Below are 15,471 nucleotides of genomic sequence, written 5' to 3' on the forward strand. Positions count from 1 at the left end.
TGAATTAACTGCACTTAAATAATCAAATGATAAGTTGGTCAATATCATTTTAATGTAAAGATTTTTACAGTTACACGGAAGTCCATAATTGACCAAAATGTATGTAATTACATATTCTGATTATATGTATTTATTATGAAAGGGTTCAAGGTTGAGTTCAGCATAATACTCCCGTACATTTGTGCAGTGTGTGGAAGTTTAATAAAATACAATGGTTTTAAACGTTTTTTTATCTATAAAAATGAACAGTGCATTTGCATAGTTGAATGAAATGAAAGTGATTTTCTCCGATATATATTCTGCAGTACCAACCTGTAAAGTGAGGTCAATGATGTAATAATTAAGAATTGTATTAATACAGTTTTTTTATTGTGATGATGTTGGAAAAGTGTCATTACCTCATATCAACAAAAAAAGTGGTAGCATGCAGTGATCTTGAATTATTCTGTTCAGTTCTGCACAACTCTACAGACAACTCATAGAAAAAATGCTTTATTACAAAGTTTCATTTGCGACTAATGCTTATGATAAATGTAGCAGCAAACCTCACCTAAATGGCACTTGATTATGCTGTGATCACCAGGCAAAGAACAAAATAACCTACAAATGATAAGGACAAACGGGCTTTTTTTTATATATAGAGAGAAGTGATCAACTTTAGTCGCTAGTCTGGGTTTGTAATCACAGAAAATAGTTCTGTTGTTTATTCCAAATACAACGATCGCCATCGATCACGTCCGTAGTGCAACGTTCACTCACTTGAATCGTCATCCTGCTTCCCAGCAGGACTGGCTCACCAGCACGGACGGGAAGCGTCTGTCCAGTGCAGTTGATGCTTTCTAAACAACAACCTGACGTCCAGTTGGTTTGACACAGTGGTGGGCTTCTGAGTATGTTGTCCTTCGGGGTGTTAAAATCACACACACAAGGGCAGGATACCTGAGGCTTTGTGTTAAATTGTCTTTTGGCACAACTGTGAAGTGACCGCAGGCTTTAAACATGAACTGGTGACCCCTATAAATATAAGGGGTCCTAGATTGCAGCCTATGCAGACCAATTTGGGTGCGTCACCTTTCCTCTGTGACGAAGATGAAGCCATTCCTCAGTGATGAAGACAGAGAACCTAAAACACACAAACAAGTAAAGCCGGAGTCCAGGTAAAGTAAGCGTGCGACAAATCACCTTTAATTTGAGATAAAGTAAACAAGTGACCTCAAAGGCTTGAGGACAAGGAGTTATTTAGAGTACCTGTGCAATACGATCATATGTTTAATCGCTGGGGTGTTCTGGACAAGACCTGTTCACCTCAAACCACTCATCAATGCACCTATGAGAAGGTAAACAAGGATGAGTAACCAGAGCTGTGCAGACTGGCCTGAGGCGTGTATTATGACGGTGTTTGTCCTTCATTTACCCTTTGTGGTAGATGCAGAGGCAGGGCAGTCTGGCAATGGTGTCCCCCTGCACCATTTGATCCAGGCATATAGCACACTCCTCCGCGTCTCTCCCCAGAACATCCTCTAAAGACGAGGAGGAAGAGACGCCCAGAGGAGGGTGGTTGACCGGGAGAATAACGTAGACTGGTCGACTACTGCAGTACGGCATTTACTGAAACATCTTTTACATTTTCTTTCTAACAAGGCAGTGTATAAACAGTTGATATGTAGTGTTCAAAAGCCTGCCCGGGGTCATGACGGCTAGCTTTGCAATATCAAGCGCTCTCCTCCGCAGCATGTGGGACACCCACCACACTCCTGCTGCCCCCCCCCCCCTCAACCTCCTTTCCAGGCTAAATGTACTAAGTATGCTTTATGTACATAAGCAGTGTAAACAATTGACATGGTTAATCACATGTACCATTTAGTGCTGTGTACACAATTAAAAGAAGCAAAGCACTAAAAAAAAGAAACTCACTGCAATTACTTTTCCATGTGGTTAAACTGTCAGCTCACTAAATCCCATTATATAGAGTAAAATATATTTATAATATGGACTAGGTGTTTTTTTTTCCCCCAGTGATTCAAATCTGAGAAACTGCCAGAGCCAAAAACACCCACAGGTGGTTAAAATGAGTGGCGCCGTGTCAGTGCTTCTGTTAATGATTAGCGACTGAAAGGGCTAAATGGGAGGAATGGTCTCCAGGGCCCTGGCGAGCTGAACCAGGAGACGTGCTACCCGACCTCACTCAGGGGTCGAGGGGGCTTCTCACCGTTGTAAGTGAGCCTGGGTTTGGTGAGGCACATGACCAGATGGAGCTCCATTTCATCTGAGCCAACAAACTTTGAACACACGGGACAGTGGAATCCAGCTGGAAAACACACACACACACACACACACACACATGCACGCACACAAGCACGCGTGTATAGAGGCAAAAGCTGAGCTTTCACTTCCTTTTTGAAATTAGACCTGGAGGTCTGTGAAATAGGACCTCGTGCAGAAGGCTTGTACAGCCTTGTTTGAAGTGAGAAAGAGACAAACTAATCAGAATATTCTTTTACAGCTCACTAATGGTTACCTGACGGTTACATTTTAAAAAGAGAGTTAAACCAGACTGGCACAGGCGGCATCGAGCACTAAACCTCCACACTGTGAGGACAACGACCTTCTGGCCAGCTGGGCAGAGCCCTTCTGACATGGTAAAACACTTGCTCCCTGTTAATAGACACGTTATGCAATTATGCAGGGCGACTGGAAGTAAAATAATATTTGAAAGGCACACCTTGCGTAATTTTTATAGAAAACGTTCAAAAGAACATTGTGTTTTTTGGATCCTGGAATCATAAGATGAATTATGTGTAAACCATTAAACGTCCAATTTAACCAGGAAGGTTAAGCATCAAGGGCACATACGCTCAAGCTGTTAGCTGCGTCTGATTCCTTCATCGGGGTGCCTTCACCTTCATTTCTCCTTACACAACTAGAACACGGCGAACACAATAACTAGGGTAGATAATACAAAATGTCCTATATTAACTGGATGCTTATGTGATGTTATATTCATATATTTGTAGTCATTATGGTGTAAAAACACACAGCGTTCTGATTAATATAACTAATTGATTTTACAGCCAATTTGAACCGACCAAAGATGACCAGAGAGTAAAAGCAGGTAGGGTTAAGGAGCGGTCAGACACCCCACATTATCTGCTTATGGTTGGTTACACTGCCAAAGCACCAAATGCACGCATCATTTAAATACCACACTAGCCTTGGGCCCATTAACAACATTATCAAATATTGCCATAATTAGTGAACTACTGAGGAAGTAGACACGCATGAATGGATTTCTCTTCAGTAACACTTTTACTTTCTTTTTTTCCACATTTAACATTTGCTATTTTTAAATTCTCCATCAGTCTCCTGTTGAGGTGCAGCAGATCACTTGCGTAGCGGCTATAAGAAAAGGCTCACGTCATGGAAACAGACAAAGAACCCAGGAACACCAGACAATGATGCAACACGATAATATCATTTATCACTGCAAACCTGTCCACGATAATTGCCCAAATTGTCATCCAAGCCTAGTCCACATGGCAGGATGTGTGTGTGTGTGTGTGTCACTGCCTTCATCTAGCTACTGAACTGCCTTTTACATCACTTACTCATCCAAGTTTTATTTATCGTTAACCACAGAATAGTCATTACAACAAAAGACTACAAAGAACATGTGCTAAGACGCATCTGTTTTTATCTCCACCACAATCTCCTCAAAGCCGGGCATCTTTGAAAAGTGAGCATGGCGACCCACGTGCTAATTACCGTGAGAAAATTAACAAGTGTTATGGAGATCCATGCGTGTTCCTGGTTCTGCCTGTCCACTAACAATGCCAGCAAGACGAGAGATTCTGGAAAGCAAACCCAGGTCTGCTGCAGGAGCTGAAACTTTAACTATGCACTGGAGGACAAACTGTCCGAGGCCAGTGCACTGGGACAGCTACTCCGCGACCCACCTACGAATACTAAATGTGTCCAGAATTTATTCCACTCACTTTGAGCAGCCTGTACTCCAGAGACATGGCTTATGAACTGTAGCCCAGACGGCCATATTTCACCTCGGTCACATGCATGAGAATTCCTCAAGCACGGACCTCTCATGGCCTGTTCACACTGCAGCTTATAACAAGAACACTGTGCTCTCATATGCTTGTATTAATAGTGTTTTAAAATGAAAACACACAGAGCCATATTTAAAAACAAACTTTTTAGACAGAGTATCCACGAATTTTATATAATCTAGGAACAGGTTACATATATGAATATGGTTCTAAAGCTTGTACTATAATAAACTCATGTTCTTCTTTAAAATTTTGCAGTTCTTAAAATAAAATGTGAAACAATATAATTTTTCTTGTTCCAAAAACATGGCACCGTGCATGAACAGTCAGGGCAGAGTAGAGCTGCCCCAACAGTGAAGCTCTCTGGTTACCCTGACTTACAACCTTTGACCAGGAACTAATAAAAGCCTAAAAAAAAAACCCCAACAACAACACTGCTAATGTGTCACCATTAGCGCACACATGCCTACAGACATGTCCCCAAACACTTCCTTGGACTTACACTTCTAGGAAAAAAATAAGCTCAGACGCAGCTTCCGATAAACTACAACTAGTAAGTGCAGCTATTGTGTATCGGAAACAAACATCACTCTCCCACACCCGACATATTCTTCCTGTACCTGTCCGTCATAACATGAACCACATTACACCACATATATATATATATATATATATATATATATATATATATATATATATATATATATATATATATATATATATATATGTGTGTGTGTGTGTGTGTGTGTGTGTGTATTGCCATATATTACATGGGTGAAAACCAAAGACCCACTGCCCTTCTAACCCGCACGTGGCCAAGTGCCAAGTGGAAACAGCAGCACCGCACGTGCTCGTGGCGGCGGGCCCCACCGGCGAACCGCGCTGCACCGTGTGACCGCCTGGACGCTACCGGGGCATCATCTCCCCCTCGTGTGTTTTGGGGCAAAGATTGTAGTTGAGTTGCACTGCTGCAAATAGCTCACTGCTCATGTACAGTATACACAGAGGACAGCGTGGTTTCCTGGTTCGGCTGCCGCGGGGGCATCAGTTTGTGTAGGATGTTGCCACCATAAACATTTCTGGAACACCACTCAGAATATATAGCCAAAAGGCTCGACGGAAACCCTACAAATTACACGTTACAGATCTGATCTTACCATCTGCTGTTATATAGTATATGGCTAGCTGGCACTTTCGAACAGAGTCGTCGAAAAACACCGTAGCCACAAGTTTGACCACAAACTTTTCATAACTTTTGGCTGTAAAATTAGTAATAGCTTGTGGCCATAACACGGGATATGCATCCCCATAGCACCTCGATTATCTGTTACCAAAACAAATGAAGTTGGTTGAACAGCAGAGGCAATTAGCCTGTTATCATGGACGTAATTTTGTAATAAAAAGTGGGGGGGACATGGATTCGTCGCTATTTAAATATTTGTTTTTAACCGTAAAAACGGGAGGGGGACCAACATCGGCTTTTGAAAAAGTGCCCCCCCCCCATTACGTCCGTGCCTGTTATGCTCCCTGTTGCTAAAAGACGTGACAAATGATTATGCAAATTAGATATCCCTATTTTGGCTCAAACAAAAGACTCATCAGCTCTGTAATTTACATAGACTGCTTGAGGGACCACTCACTCAGTTATATGTCTTTATCCTTTCATTTTTGTGATGTACTTTCCCCCACCTCGTGGGAGCCACTTTTGCTAAACATTGTGTACATGTCATGCACATTACATATGCCTACACAACATCACATATTACATAACCCTAACCCTGCAACATTTACATGTGGAAAGGAATTAATGATTGCCCGCAAGTGGTAAGCTCAGATGTCAGTGTTGTAATGTTGTTAATGTCAGTGTTGACCGAGTTCATGCGGCTATGGCCACATCTTTGTATCTGAAACACATTTTTAAAAAAAAAACAGCAAGCATTTTCCCTATGTCAGTTACCTCCCATTTTTTTTACATTTCAATCATAGTAGGCATTATACCATTTTTAGTGTTTTGGGGTCAAAGTGGACTTAGACTGGTCCTTAATTATATACAACTGACTTTTTTAATTCCCTGCTTTGTATGGACACACTTTTGTTGAGTTACATTAAAAACAATTCCTGTAGCTTTAATCAATCAGTGATGACCTTTGAACAAAACGGGCTTTTTATCACAGACATTTGATCTTTATAATCACTGTCTTAGAGGTTCCTATAACAAGCAACCTAATTTCGTCACAAGCTGTCTACCTTTTCAGTTTTAATTATTCAAGGTTGGTGTGTATGATAATGTTGTTATTGTTGGCAAAATTGCATAGTATAAAGCAATAGATTTGTCCCACAATAAATTAAACGGATAAAAGGGAAAACAGTCAGATCTCATTATAACTGGTGTTTATGACTCGCATTTTGACACTCTTACCTCCAAGCAGGTGAGGAGACAGGTGTGCAGGTAGGGACCCTATTAAGAGCCGGGGACCGGGTTGACCTCGCGCTTCGTCGGTCACGTCGCTGTGTCTACGAGTCCCACTAGTGTTCGGTATAATCGCTGACTGAATAAGTGCGTTGGGCCTGCTGTCGGCTGCGTATCGTCCCCTTTGTCCACTCTGCGGATTTCCCGGGCCACCTGCGTAATACCTCAGTACCGCCGTCCTCCCCGACCCGCCGGGTGAAGTGGACGAGTGCACGTCAGAACCGGAGTATGCCCTCAAGCGACCATTCGCCGCCGGGCTGCTCTGTTTCGGTCCCATGACTGTTGACAGACCGATCGCTCAGTTATCCTGAATGTCGAACCGCTGTTCGTCCAAACCGGACAGTATGTCCCTATAACTAGCGGACTCAAATGAACTCAGCACATAAACGTCAAATGTGCTGGTCGGACAGTGTTAATATTCAATTGCAAAAGCGAAGTAATCCATAGGTCCTCTACATAGCGCAAAGAAGATTGTCATGGGCGCACACTTGTTGCTCTTCGGTGGGTGAAGGTAACCGAGATGTCATAACTGTTGATAGGCCTATTGGCTACCAGTAGCCTCTGTGCCTTAGCACAGTTCGGACAACTTGAAGCATTCGCGCGATAACACAAAATATATGTGCAAAGTAGGGTAACTCAACATGCGTCAAAGGTTACATGGGAACAGCGCTGGAAAAAATACGACCGGGCTCCGCTGGTGTCTGACGGTGAAGCCGGCGCGTCCAGAGATAATGTGAGTCGAAGATTATGACCCGTGTGAAAAGTAGGGATTGCCCTCCTCCATTATTTACGTCAGGTGACGTCATTGCAAGAGTGCGCCCCAGTGGCGCGAGGCTGGGCAAGCGTAACAAAGGCTTTCAATGTCTCGTGCGCCATTCAGGCTAACGTTCTAATTGTGTATGAAAATCTGTCACAATGGTTTAACACTCCGTCATTGTCAAAACATAATCAACCTTGTGAAAAAGTGCGATAACTAGATAACTGTAGTTTATACTTAGTTTGATATTTTTAAACGTTATATTTATTGTAGGCATGGAAAAGCTTGATATAATTATAAAATATTGTGGTTTGCAAATCAATAAACTGAAAATATCAATTTCAAATTGCCAAACTTGCAATTTATGGTATATTTATGGCACTGCCTGTAGTACCTGATCAGCGCTTAGAATTTTAATACTATATTTTTAATACTATATCATTAACCGGCATGCTAACCAAATCAGGCTTATTATCAGTTTATTAAATCACCTTAACTGTTCACCAAAAGTTATGTTTCAGCAAAAAAATTATAATAACTGTTAACAAACATTTCACAAAACGTTACGTTTTGTAGCATTCTGCTTAAAAAGTAAAAGTCAGAGTCATAGTGAACAGATCAGGCTGGAAAAATATCACCTCCACATGGTTTAATTTCGGAACTTGAGAACAAATCGGAGAAGAAAACAGTTAACAAAGCATGGGGGGTGGACCAGGTCAACCGATAAAAACGTTACAATATTAAGCAAAACCAAATCTCATTAAAACATGTGGTAGTTGTTTTTAAGGGGGTTATAACAGGAGGCATTGGGGCTTGAAAGAGAAGAAAACGTTTGTTAAAGCTTACAGGGTGCTAACAGAAGAAGGTTTATAAATACAGATGATGAAGTGTACATGAGCGTACAGGAGAGGAGCAGGTCTGACTGATCTTACACCAGGTATGTGGGGGCCACGTTCCCACCCTGCTGGCAACACACCGAGCTTGGGGGGAGGAAGACGCTTAGGAAACAGCTGGTGTGGGGCAACGCAGGGCACCAACCACCCTGCGACGTCCTCTCATCCGCATCGGCTCCGTCGCCCGCGGCACGAGGCTCACGGAGTCCAACGACGGCATGCGCTGTTTCCCACCAGCCACGCTACGCTGGCCAGACCACGCCGGAAGGGCTTTCCTGGAGCGGCCCAGCCAGACCAAGCAAGCGGCCGTGGCCGTGGAGAGTCGGACCGAAGGCCTGGACCGGGTCCTCCATGATCCGCCCTGGTCTCATGCACCGCTAACACTGCTAAGCCTCCAAGCTGCTTTGCAAACTCAGCTTCAGGACATTGGATTACCTGGCCACACTTAAAGTACTGCATGCTTAGAAGCCAATGTGATGAAACAAAACGCATCATTCTGGATACACAAATTCAGGCTTTTTGCTTGGCTAACCTGGGAGCAGACAGCCATGGAAGAAGAGAATAATTAGCTACGGTTTTAACAACCCCCCCCCCCCTTCACCATCACCACCACTGATGTGTGAAAACACGCCTGAAGTGTAGTTTAATACAATCAAAAGCTATTGCAAAGCAAAACTGAAGTAACCACAATGATTAAGAGCAAAGGAAGGCGTGCCTGTTCAAACCTGACAGCAAGTCTATCTACTTTGAAAATGCAATCACACTGTCTTTGCTCTGAGGCCATTATGCATCAAGTGTCTTAACTAAGAGAGCTGAGCTCGGATCAGCTATTACCACTCAATGTATATCTATATAGTCATTGGGACATGATTGGCAAAACCCTAAATGAGTACTCCAGAGAGTTAAATAAATAGCCTCTTGACCATTGAAATTATTGATTAGTCTCAGCAATCAATTATTTGCCAGCAATCAATCAAGCCTTCCTAAGTCCATACATTCATAAAAACAAGCTCTAATTATCATTGTTACGATGCTCTAGAGACTTAATCAAAAGAAGCAATCTTTAACCACCTATTGCACTAATATAGTCACCAGTTTTACTAAACTCTGCCTATAGCCCTATCCGGACGGGATTAGTTTCTCAGGGGGTCCTGGGGTAATTTTCTCTTTTACGGGGGGGTCCTCTGTGATTTTAATCCCGTCCGGAACGAGCATGTCCGTGTTTTTCTCAGACGTCCTCAGAGAAAATTACAGGCGGAATTACCTACTGTTTTTCGCTGTACTCCGTGGTCGTCTGGTAATTTTAGTCCCGTCCGGATCCACATGTCTGAGTTTATACATGCAGACATCACCTCGCGTTTAATAAAACAGCTATATGTCCACTGCCACGCACCGTAGTTACACGTTGGGTGCGCGTTTTCACGGAGATCCACGTAAAGACAGCGGCGAGCGAAAATGGATTTACTGGATTTTTTAATGGATTTATTTTATTTTATTTAACGGATTTATTTAGCTATTTACATTCATTAGCGATTTTTTATAATGTGTTTTCTGTATTGGTTTAACAAAATAGCTTAACTTAAACGGAGATCTTAAATGCTGAACTGAACAGTAGTAAAGTTAAAAGTTAAAAAGGAATCATCAGAGTTGACAGTGTGACATTATTAAACATGCTATCACGTGACAAGGCGATGTCATGTGACCGAGAAAGCCAAAAACTCACGGGTCCTCCTGTTTTTTCAATTGCTGTCCGGATGCAAGAGTTTTATCACTGAGTACAAGGGTGAAATATTTTTCACAGACGTCCCCCTGAAAAACTAATCCCGTCCGGATAGGGCTTTAGACATACTTTATCTTATGTGTTTAATGCTGTTTAATGGGCCCACATAGTCGGAAATTAAACAACTTTGGGGAAGTTCTGTTATAGTGGACTAATTTGCATTTATCACATTCAAGAGAGCTCTGTGAATGGAAGTAATGCTTGATGGGTTAATAATATGGATTATATTCCATGCTATTTAAAACAACAGGGACATGTGAGGTCTACTGAGAGTGTTCTTTTTGGAAGAGATAGCCATCAACATTAAAGGGTGTAATGGTGCATTTTAACAGGCGATTGTGTCTGTATGTGTGTGTCTTGTGTGTTTATGAGTGTGCATGTGCATATGTGTGTTTGTGTATGTGTGTGTGTGTGTGTTACAGAGAGAAAGAGAGGCAATGGGATAGTGTTTCCTAAAAGAGAAGAATGTGAGGATGGCATGATAGAAGGAAAGAGAGAAGGAAAGAGACTGAGACTCGCGGGCCCCTGGGGACCCCTCCAGCAGGCATTGCTCTGGGCCCATGGCTGGGCTGTATCAACAGGCATTATTGCTGACTGACACCCATCTGCTGGTGGTCTGTCTCAGCTTCCTCCTCCACGTCTGCGTGGTACTGCTCATACGTGTCGTCGTCAATGTCTGGAAGACCCAGGAGCTAGAGGACAACATCCTGTATTCATTATTCAACTAATATTCATGCTTAATGTACATGTGGATATGCATTTTGGGGAAGTACGTTCATTACTGCACGGATTGCATGGAGGTCAAAATGTTTCATTTTGTTCACTGCAAGTGTGCATGTGTGTGGTATAAAGCACTTACAGGTCGGAAGGATCTAAAGACTTTATCAAGGACCTCCAACAGGGTTTTGTGTCCACAGGAGGAGATGTAGTCTTGGGCCAGCTGCAGGAAGGGCAGACAGTCCTCACTCTCACTCCACACGTGCTGGACACACACACACACACACACACACACAAATACAGAGTACAGACTGTAACTTGATGCAGCAAATCTTTCCTACCCATGCATTCTTCTCATGGTGGTGATTCAACAGTGTCTTTGTTAAGGTAAGGTTTCCATTGAAAAATGGTGTTTTTCCAGGTAAACAAGTGTGTCAGTATGCATGCAGCACTGCACAAAGCAACTGACATGCTAATTTTATGTGACATGCTAATTTTATGTAACGCTTCAACACTCCCCCAATGATGCGAGAAACTGGGTGTTTCATTCAAGCAAGTGTTTTTTGTTGCTGTTTTTTTAAAGTGAAGGACACTCCACTGTCTGCAGATGAATATGTTATACTGCACTGTGTATAAAGGAATTAAGTATCACACCACAATAGGGCCATGTTCCTGACTTTAGAAGCTGAAGCTCTGAAAGGAATAGGAACCCTAGTCCAGACTTCAAAGTTTATCCCAGTGTTAATGTCCTAAGCAGATCAAAGCAAACTAAAAGTGGCATTTCATTCAGCCCAAAAGCGCCTCACAATCGCCGTCTGAGGGGATCAAAACCGTGACAGTCTGAGTCACAGCCAAATTGTGTACTAATCTAACCACTGGTTTTTGGCGTCTGACGGTGAAGAGCACAGTGACACCTATTGGTCCCTCTGGAGAATGACAAGAGAATACCGAATGAGGTAAGACAATAAAAAAAGAACCAATCGGGCGGGTTTCGAGCAGGGCCCTCTGATGCCTCCTCACGTACGGGCTCACGTACATCGCTGCTTATGCAGCCTGGAGTTTGATTTATCAGCACCAGCACTAATTTGATTGTCCGCCTGGCGTTCAGCCTGCTGACGTCCACACTTCAGCCGATCCATGATGTTACTCGAAGGCACCTCAGACTGCCTTGCTACAGGCCTGAGGGTGCAGCTGAGCTTCATGAAAGACCAGAAACTGACACACACTGAGGGCTCAAACTCTGATTTTCACCACACTGGCACACGTCTTCCCCTCTGGAACAAAGGCCCTGCGACTGGATGTTTTCTGCTTCCTTCCTGGAGTCATGTGACCAGTTGTGAAGCAGACCATGACAGCTTGGTGCTGGGATGGATCCATTGATGTCTCAGGTCAATCTACATGGCTCTGGATACAGCCGGGTAGAGGGGAGCGGCAGAGGACTGCACCACGGGGCCGACCACAGCCAGGTTGACAGTGATCTTTATGGATGTCTGGAAGGCGTAGCAGTAGCAGAGCGCTAAATTAGCACTGACGTGCCAGATTAGACCCCTCACATCCTCAATGCCGTAGAATCACTCCCCCCCCCCTTCCTGGATTCCATTGCAGTGGCCTGAATAAAGTGTGTTCTGTGTTAAACTAATATCATGTAAACATTGCCCCTTTCGACTTGGAGATCCCTTTAATGTCAGACAGAATCTGTATTCACAGAGCTTCTCCAGGGGGTCTGGTTCAGCCCGTTTTCATTTGATACTTCTAGACTGAGTGGGTGCCATGGGAGCGGTCAGCGAGTCATGCTGGAGGTGTGGGTCTCTCTGTGCTTGTCTCTCTGTGCTGGTCTCTCTATGCTGGACTCTCTGTGCTGGTCTCTCTGTGCTGGTCTCTCTGTGCTGGACTCTCTGTGCTGGTGTGAGAACATTGAATTGATCAGCTTTAGTAACTGGAGCCCTGGCTTCCAAGTGTCTGCAGATGCGGGGAGTTATTTCTGAACACTGATCTCTGCCCTTGGGACTCCCGCGCACCATAATGTAGGTTGGGCGTGGGATGTTTTAGCATGTGTGTGTAAGGGAGTCAGGGTGTGTGTGTGTGTGTGTGTGTGCGTCTGCAGCATGTGTGTATGACAGATAGAGATAGGGAGAGAGAGAGAGAAAGCAAAAGAGAGGGAGAGAGAGAATTAAGGGCGAGGGTGGGGAATCGTAGCTGTATTTTCTACATCAAGCTCAATTTCAACAGAGCTGAAGAGGCCTTCTGAAAATAAAGTACAATCTATACACCTGAAGGTCAATAACAGGACAGCTTTGATAGACAGGGAGGCTAACAAGAAGCTTGTTCCTGCTACTGCTAAGAAATGTTAAGATACACGCCATTCTAAGGTGGCCAACACCTGATACTGCAAACAGGTCCCACACTGGATTACATCACAAAGCGCGTAGCGCAATCTGCACTGCAAGAGGGAAGAATCCGCTCCACTGTTATAATCAACTATTCATGCCACCATGACAGTGCCAGAGACGGAGCAGAGCTGCTGTACTGTGCAGGCTTTCAAACCTTCTGCTGACACAATGTATTGTCGCTGTGTGGCGCCGCCAACCAGTCTGAAAATGGAGCCACCGACGAAGCTTCTTCCCCGCCCCTACGGCAGGCAACAGTGGGAGCGGACAGATAAACCCACTCCAGTGCGTTCGCATAATCGGGCACCTTGCTGAATAAACGTAGCGCCACAGCGACGCGATTTCGCACTCGAGTTTCTTTGACAGAGCGAGCGGGGTGAAAGTGTGCGCCAGACCGCAGCCACCTAGTGTGACATCATTCCTCTGCCTCGAAGAAAGCGCGTGGAACGCGCATCCCTACCGAGTCCCTCTGACCAGCAGCCAAGAAACAATTTCGTAATTACCGAATCGAACACTCCCACGACGCGCGCGCGCACGCCTGTCCTCCCTCTCTCTCTCTCTCTCCCACACACACACACACACACACACACACACACACACACACACACACACACACACACACACACACACATACACACACACACACACACACACGCGCGCGCGCGCACGCACGCACGCACACAACCCCCCCTCAGCCCCTCCCTTTCTCTACACGCACACACTATTTTATCGTACTTACAAAATTGTCGGTACCTCCTGTCATATTATCGGGGCAAAGGACGTAAAACGATATTCCGGGCTCCGCATAGAAGTCTAACCGCCTCTCGTCGACCTCCTCCGCGAAAATGAGATCGAACGGGTTACCCGAGCACCATTTTTCCGCGGTGTCTACCAGCTGCTTGAACTCCATCCTTCGTCAGCTGTATGGTGCACCTGAGTGGTCAGAGCGGAGCCGTTACGCCGGTGCCTTCCGTGCCCCCTCGGTGATGCTCGACGCAACAACAAAAAAAACCAGCTGACGGCTCTCCGCGACTCCTAAAGCTTCATCCGCATGGTGATTCGGGAAAGATTCGCGCTAGCACTGTCGCATATTGGCCTTTCCGTTCACTTGAGCCTAGCTTCTTGCTCTCGGTAAGAGAAATAAACAGACTGTGGTTGCGCGGCGCACGCTCAGCACCCCGGCTGGGAACGCAAGTCTGTCTCGCGATGACGAAAACACGGGCCCGTCATCACAAAGGCACCGTCCACCTACTTACATCACTTCTCTAATTAGTTATTATAACATAAAAATATTGCACAGGATTTCTATACCTATTTAAATGTGAACAATAAGGTGTTTTAAATGTGCGCAATAAGGCGTGACAAACTTTTATTACAGACACAGCCGACACAGACTATACTATATAGTATTGTTACGTGAATCTATATATCAGAACGTTTTAACATGTTTTCACCATTTATTAATGTAATGTCCTTTTCTATCATTATTCCTTATAACACAACCCTCTTGGCAGAACTGGACGTTCGGGTGTTAGTGTCAGACTTTACATTTCAGCACTGACTATGTCCCTGACAATAAATACTTTACACGCTGAAGGATTCTGCAATACGAATAGAATTTGAAATCTCGAGAACTTTCCCTATTCAATCAACTGATGGTTTTGTATTAGAGTGGGTAAATCTTATAGTCCACCACTAGGGGGTGACAATAGCTTTTCCTTCATTGTTATTTTGTTACAATGTTAACTACTATAGATTCGTATATCACTGCTCTAGAAGGTGACGTTCATTGTTTTAAGCCTATGTTAGCCACACACACACACACACACACACACACACACACACACACACACACACACACACACACACACACACACACACACAATCAACAAGAATAATTATTTCCAGGCATCGCTAGCTCCATTTTTCCAGTGAACTGTACTGCTACAGTGTATAACTGGGAAATGAGAGACTAGTGAGATCGTTTCTATTGTTGAAGGCTGAAAAAGGTTCTCACTGCCTCTTCCTTCCTTCCCAGATCCTTTGGGGTTAACTGTGCAACATTAATTATGTGGGGAAATTGCTGTTTACCCTCATTATATAATCCAAAAGACACTTCCTACAAAGCAAAAAGGAAGAAAAAACACCAGATGTAGCCTAGAAGTTATTCCAACTTCAAAAACTGCTCATGGGTACCATCAAGTATAGCTGCTCCTTCAGTGATTCAAGTGAACGTTCTGGGCCTCTTTTATTCATATAGACACAATTCATTCAGTGAGAGATCTGGTACGTGGCTTAATCCTGAATGTTTGGCTTAAACAGCAGTGTGTACAAAACCGTAACGTAATGGAGCAATGTGCTGACCCTACAGAGCTGAGAGCCGGGATGGGCCTGCTGTGGTGAGCTATG

At 44.1% G+C, this 15,471-nt stretch overlaps 2 protein-coding genes across 2 annotated transcripts; both read right to left on the reverse strand.

The window, feature by feature from the left end:
• Nucleotides 1-30: 30 nt before the first annotated feature.
• Nucleotides 31-7,783, reverse strand: znrf2a (zinc and ring finger 2a). Its single transcript, XM_077009870.1, has 5 exons — nucleotides 6,478-7,783; nucleotides 2,210-2,308; nucleotides 1,415-1,520; nucleotides 1,249-1,327; nucleotides 31-1,123 (listed from the first exon to the last, which is right to left on the reverse strand). Exons 1-4 carry the CDS (start codon nucleotides 6,803-6,805, stop codon nucleotides 1,270-1,272), a joined length of 591 nt encoding a protein of 196 aa, XP_076865985.1. The 5' UTR covers nucleotides 6,806-7,783; the 3' UTR covers nucleotides 31-1,123; nucleotides 1,249-1,269.
• A 136-nt stretch (nucleotides 7,784-7,919) lies between these two features.
• On the reverse strand, nucleotides 7,920-14,261 carry mturn (maturin, neural progenitor differentiation regulator homolog (Xenopus)). Its single transcript, XM_077009873.1, has 3 exons — nucleotides 13,802-14,261; nucleotides 10,818-10,940; nucleotides 7,920-10,650 (listed from the first exon to the last, which is right to left on the reverse strand). Exons 1-3 carry the CDS (start codon nucleotides 13,970-13,972, stop codon nucleotides 10,543-10,545), a joined length of 402 nt encoding a protein of 133 aa, XP_076865988.1. The 5' UTR covers nucleotides 13,973-14,261; the 3' UTR covers nucleotides 7,920-10,542.
• Nucleotides 14,262-15,471: the final 1,210 nt, after the last annotated feature.

Source organism: Brachyhypopomus gauderio, chromosome 6 (assembly GCF_052324685.1).
Source record: "Brachyhypopomus gauderio isolate BG-103 chromosome 6, BGAUD_0.2, whole genome shotgun sequence".
Taxonomy (NCBI): Eukaryota; Metazoa; Chordata; class Actinopteri; order Gymnotiformes; family Hypopomidae; genus Brachyhypopomus; species Brachyhypopomus gauderio.

Excerpts from the sequence above, each read along its gene's own strand:
- znrf2a (XM_077009870.1), bottom strand. The coding sequence starts at position 6,805 with ATGGGACCGAAACAGAGCAGCCCGGCGGCGAATGGTCGCTTGAGGGCA. Across the intron at positions 2,309-6,477 it reads GTCTCCTCACCTGCTTGGAG|CTGGATTCCACTGTCCCGTG; the intron begins GTAAGAGTGTCA and ends TGTGTTTTCCAG. Across the intron at positions 1,328-1,414 it reads CTCTGCATCTACCACAAAGG|GTGCATTGATGAGTGGTTTG; the intron begins GTAAATGAAGGA and ends ACCTTCTCATAG.
- mturn (XM_077009873.1), bottom strand. The coding sequence starts at position 13,972 with ATGGAGTTCAAGCAGCTGGTAGACACCGCGGAAAAATGGTGCTCGGGT. Across the intron at positions 10,941-13,801 it reads CAGGAGGTACCGACAATTTT|CACGTGTGGAGTGAGAGTGA; the intron begins GTAAGTACGATA and ends GTGTGTGTCCAG. Across the intron at positions 10,651-10,817 it reads TCTTTAGATCCTTCCGACCT|CTCCTGGGTCTTCCAGACAT; the intron begins GTAAGTGCTTTA and ends GTTGTCCTCTAG.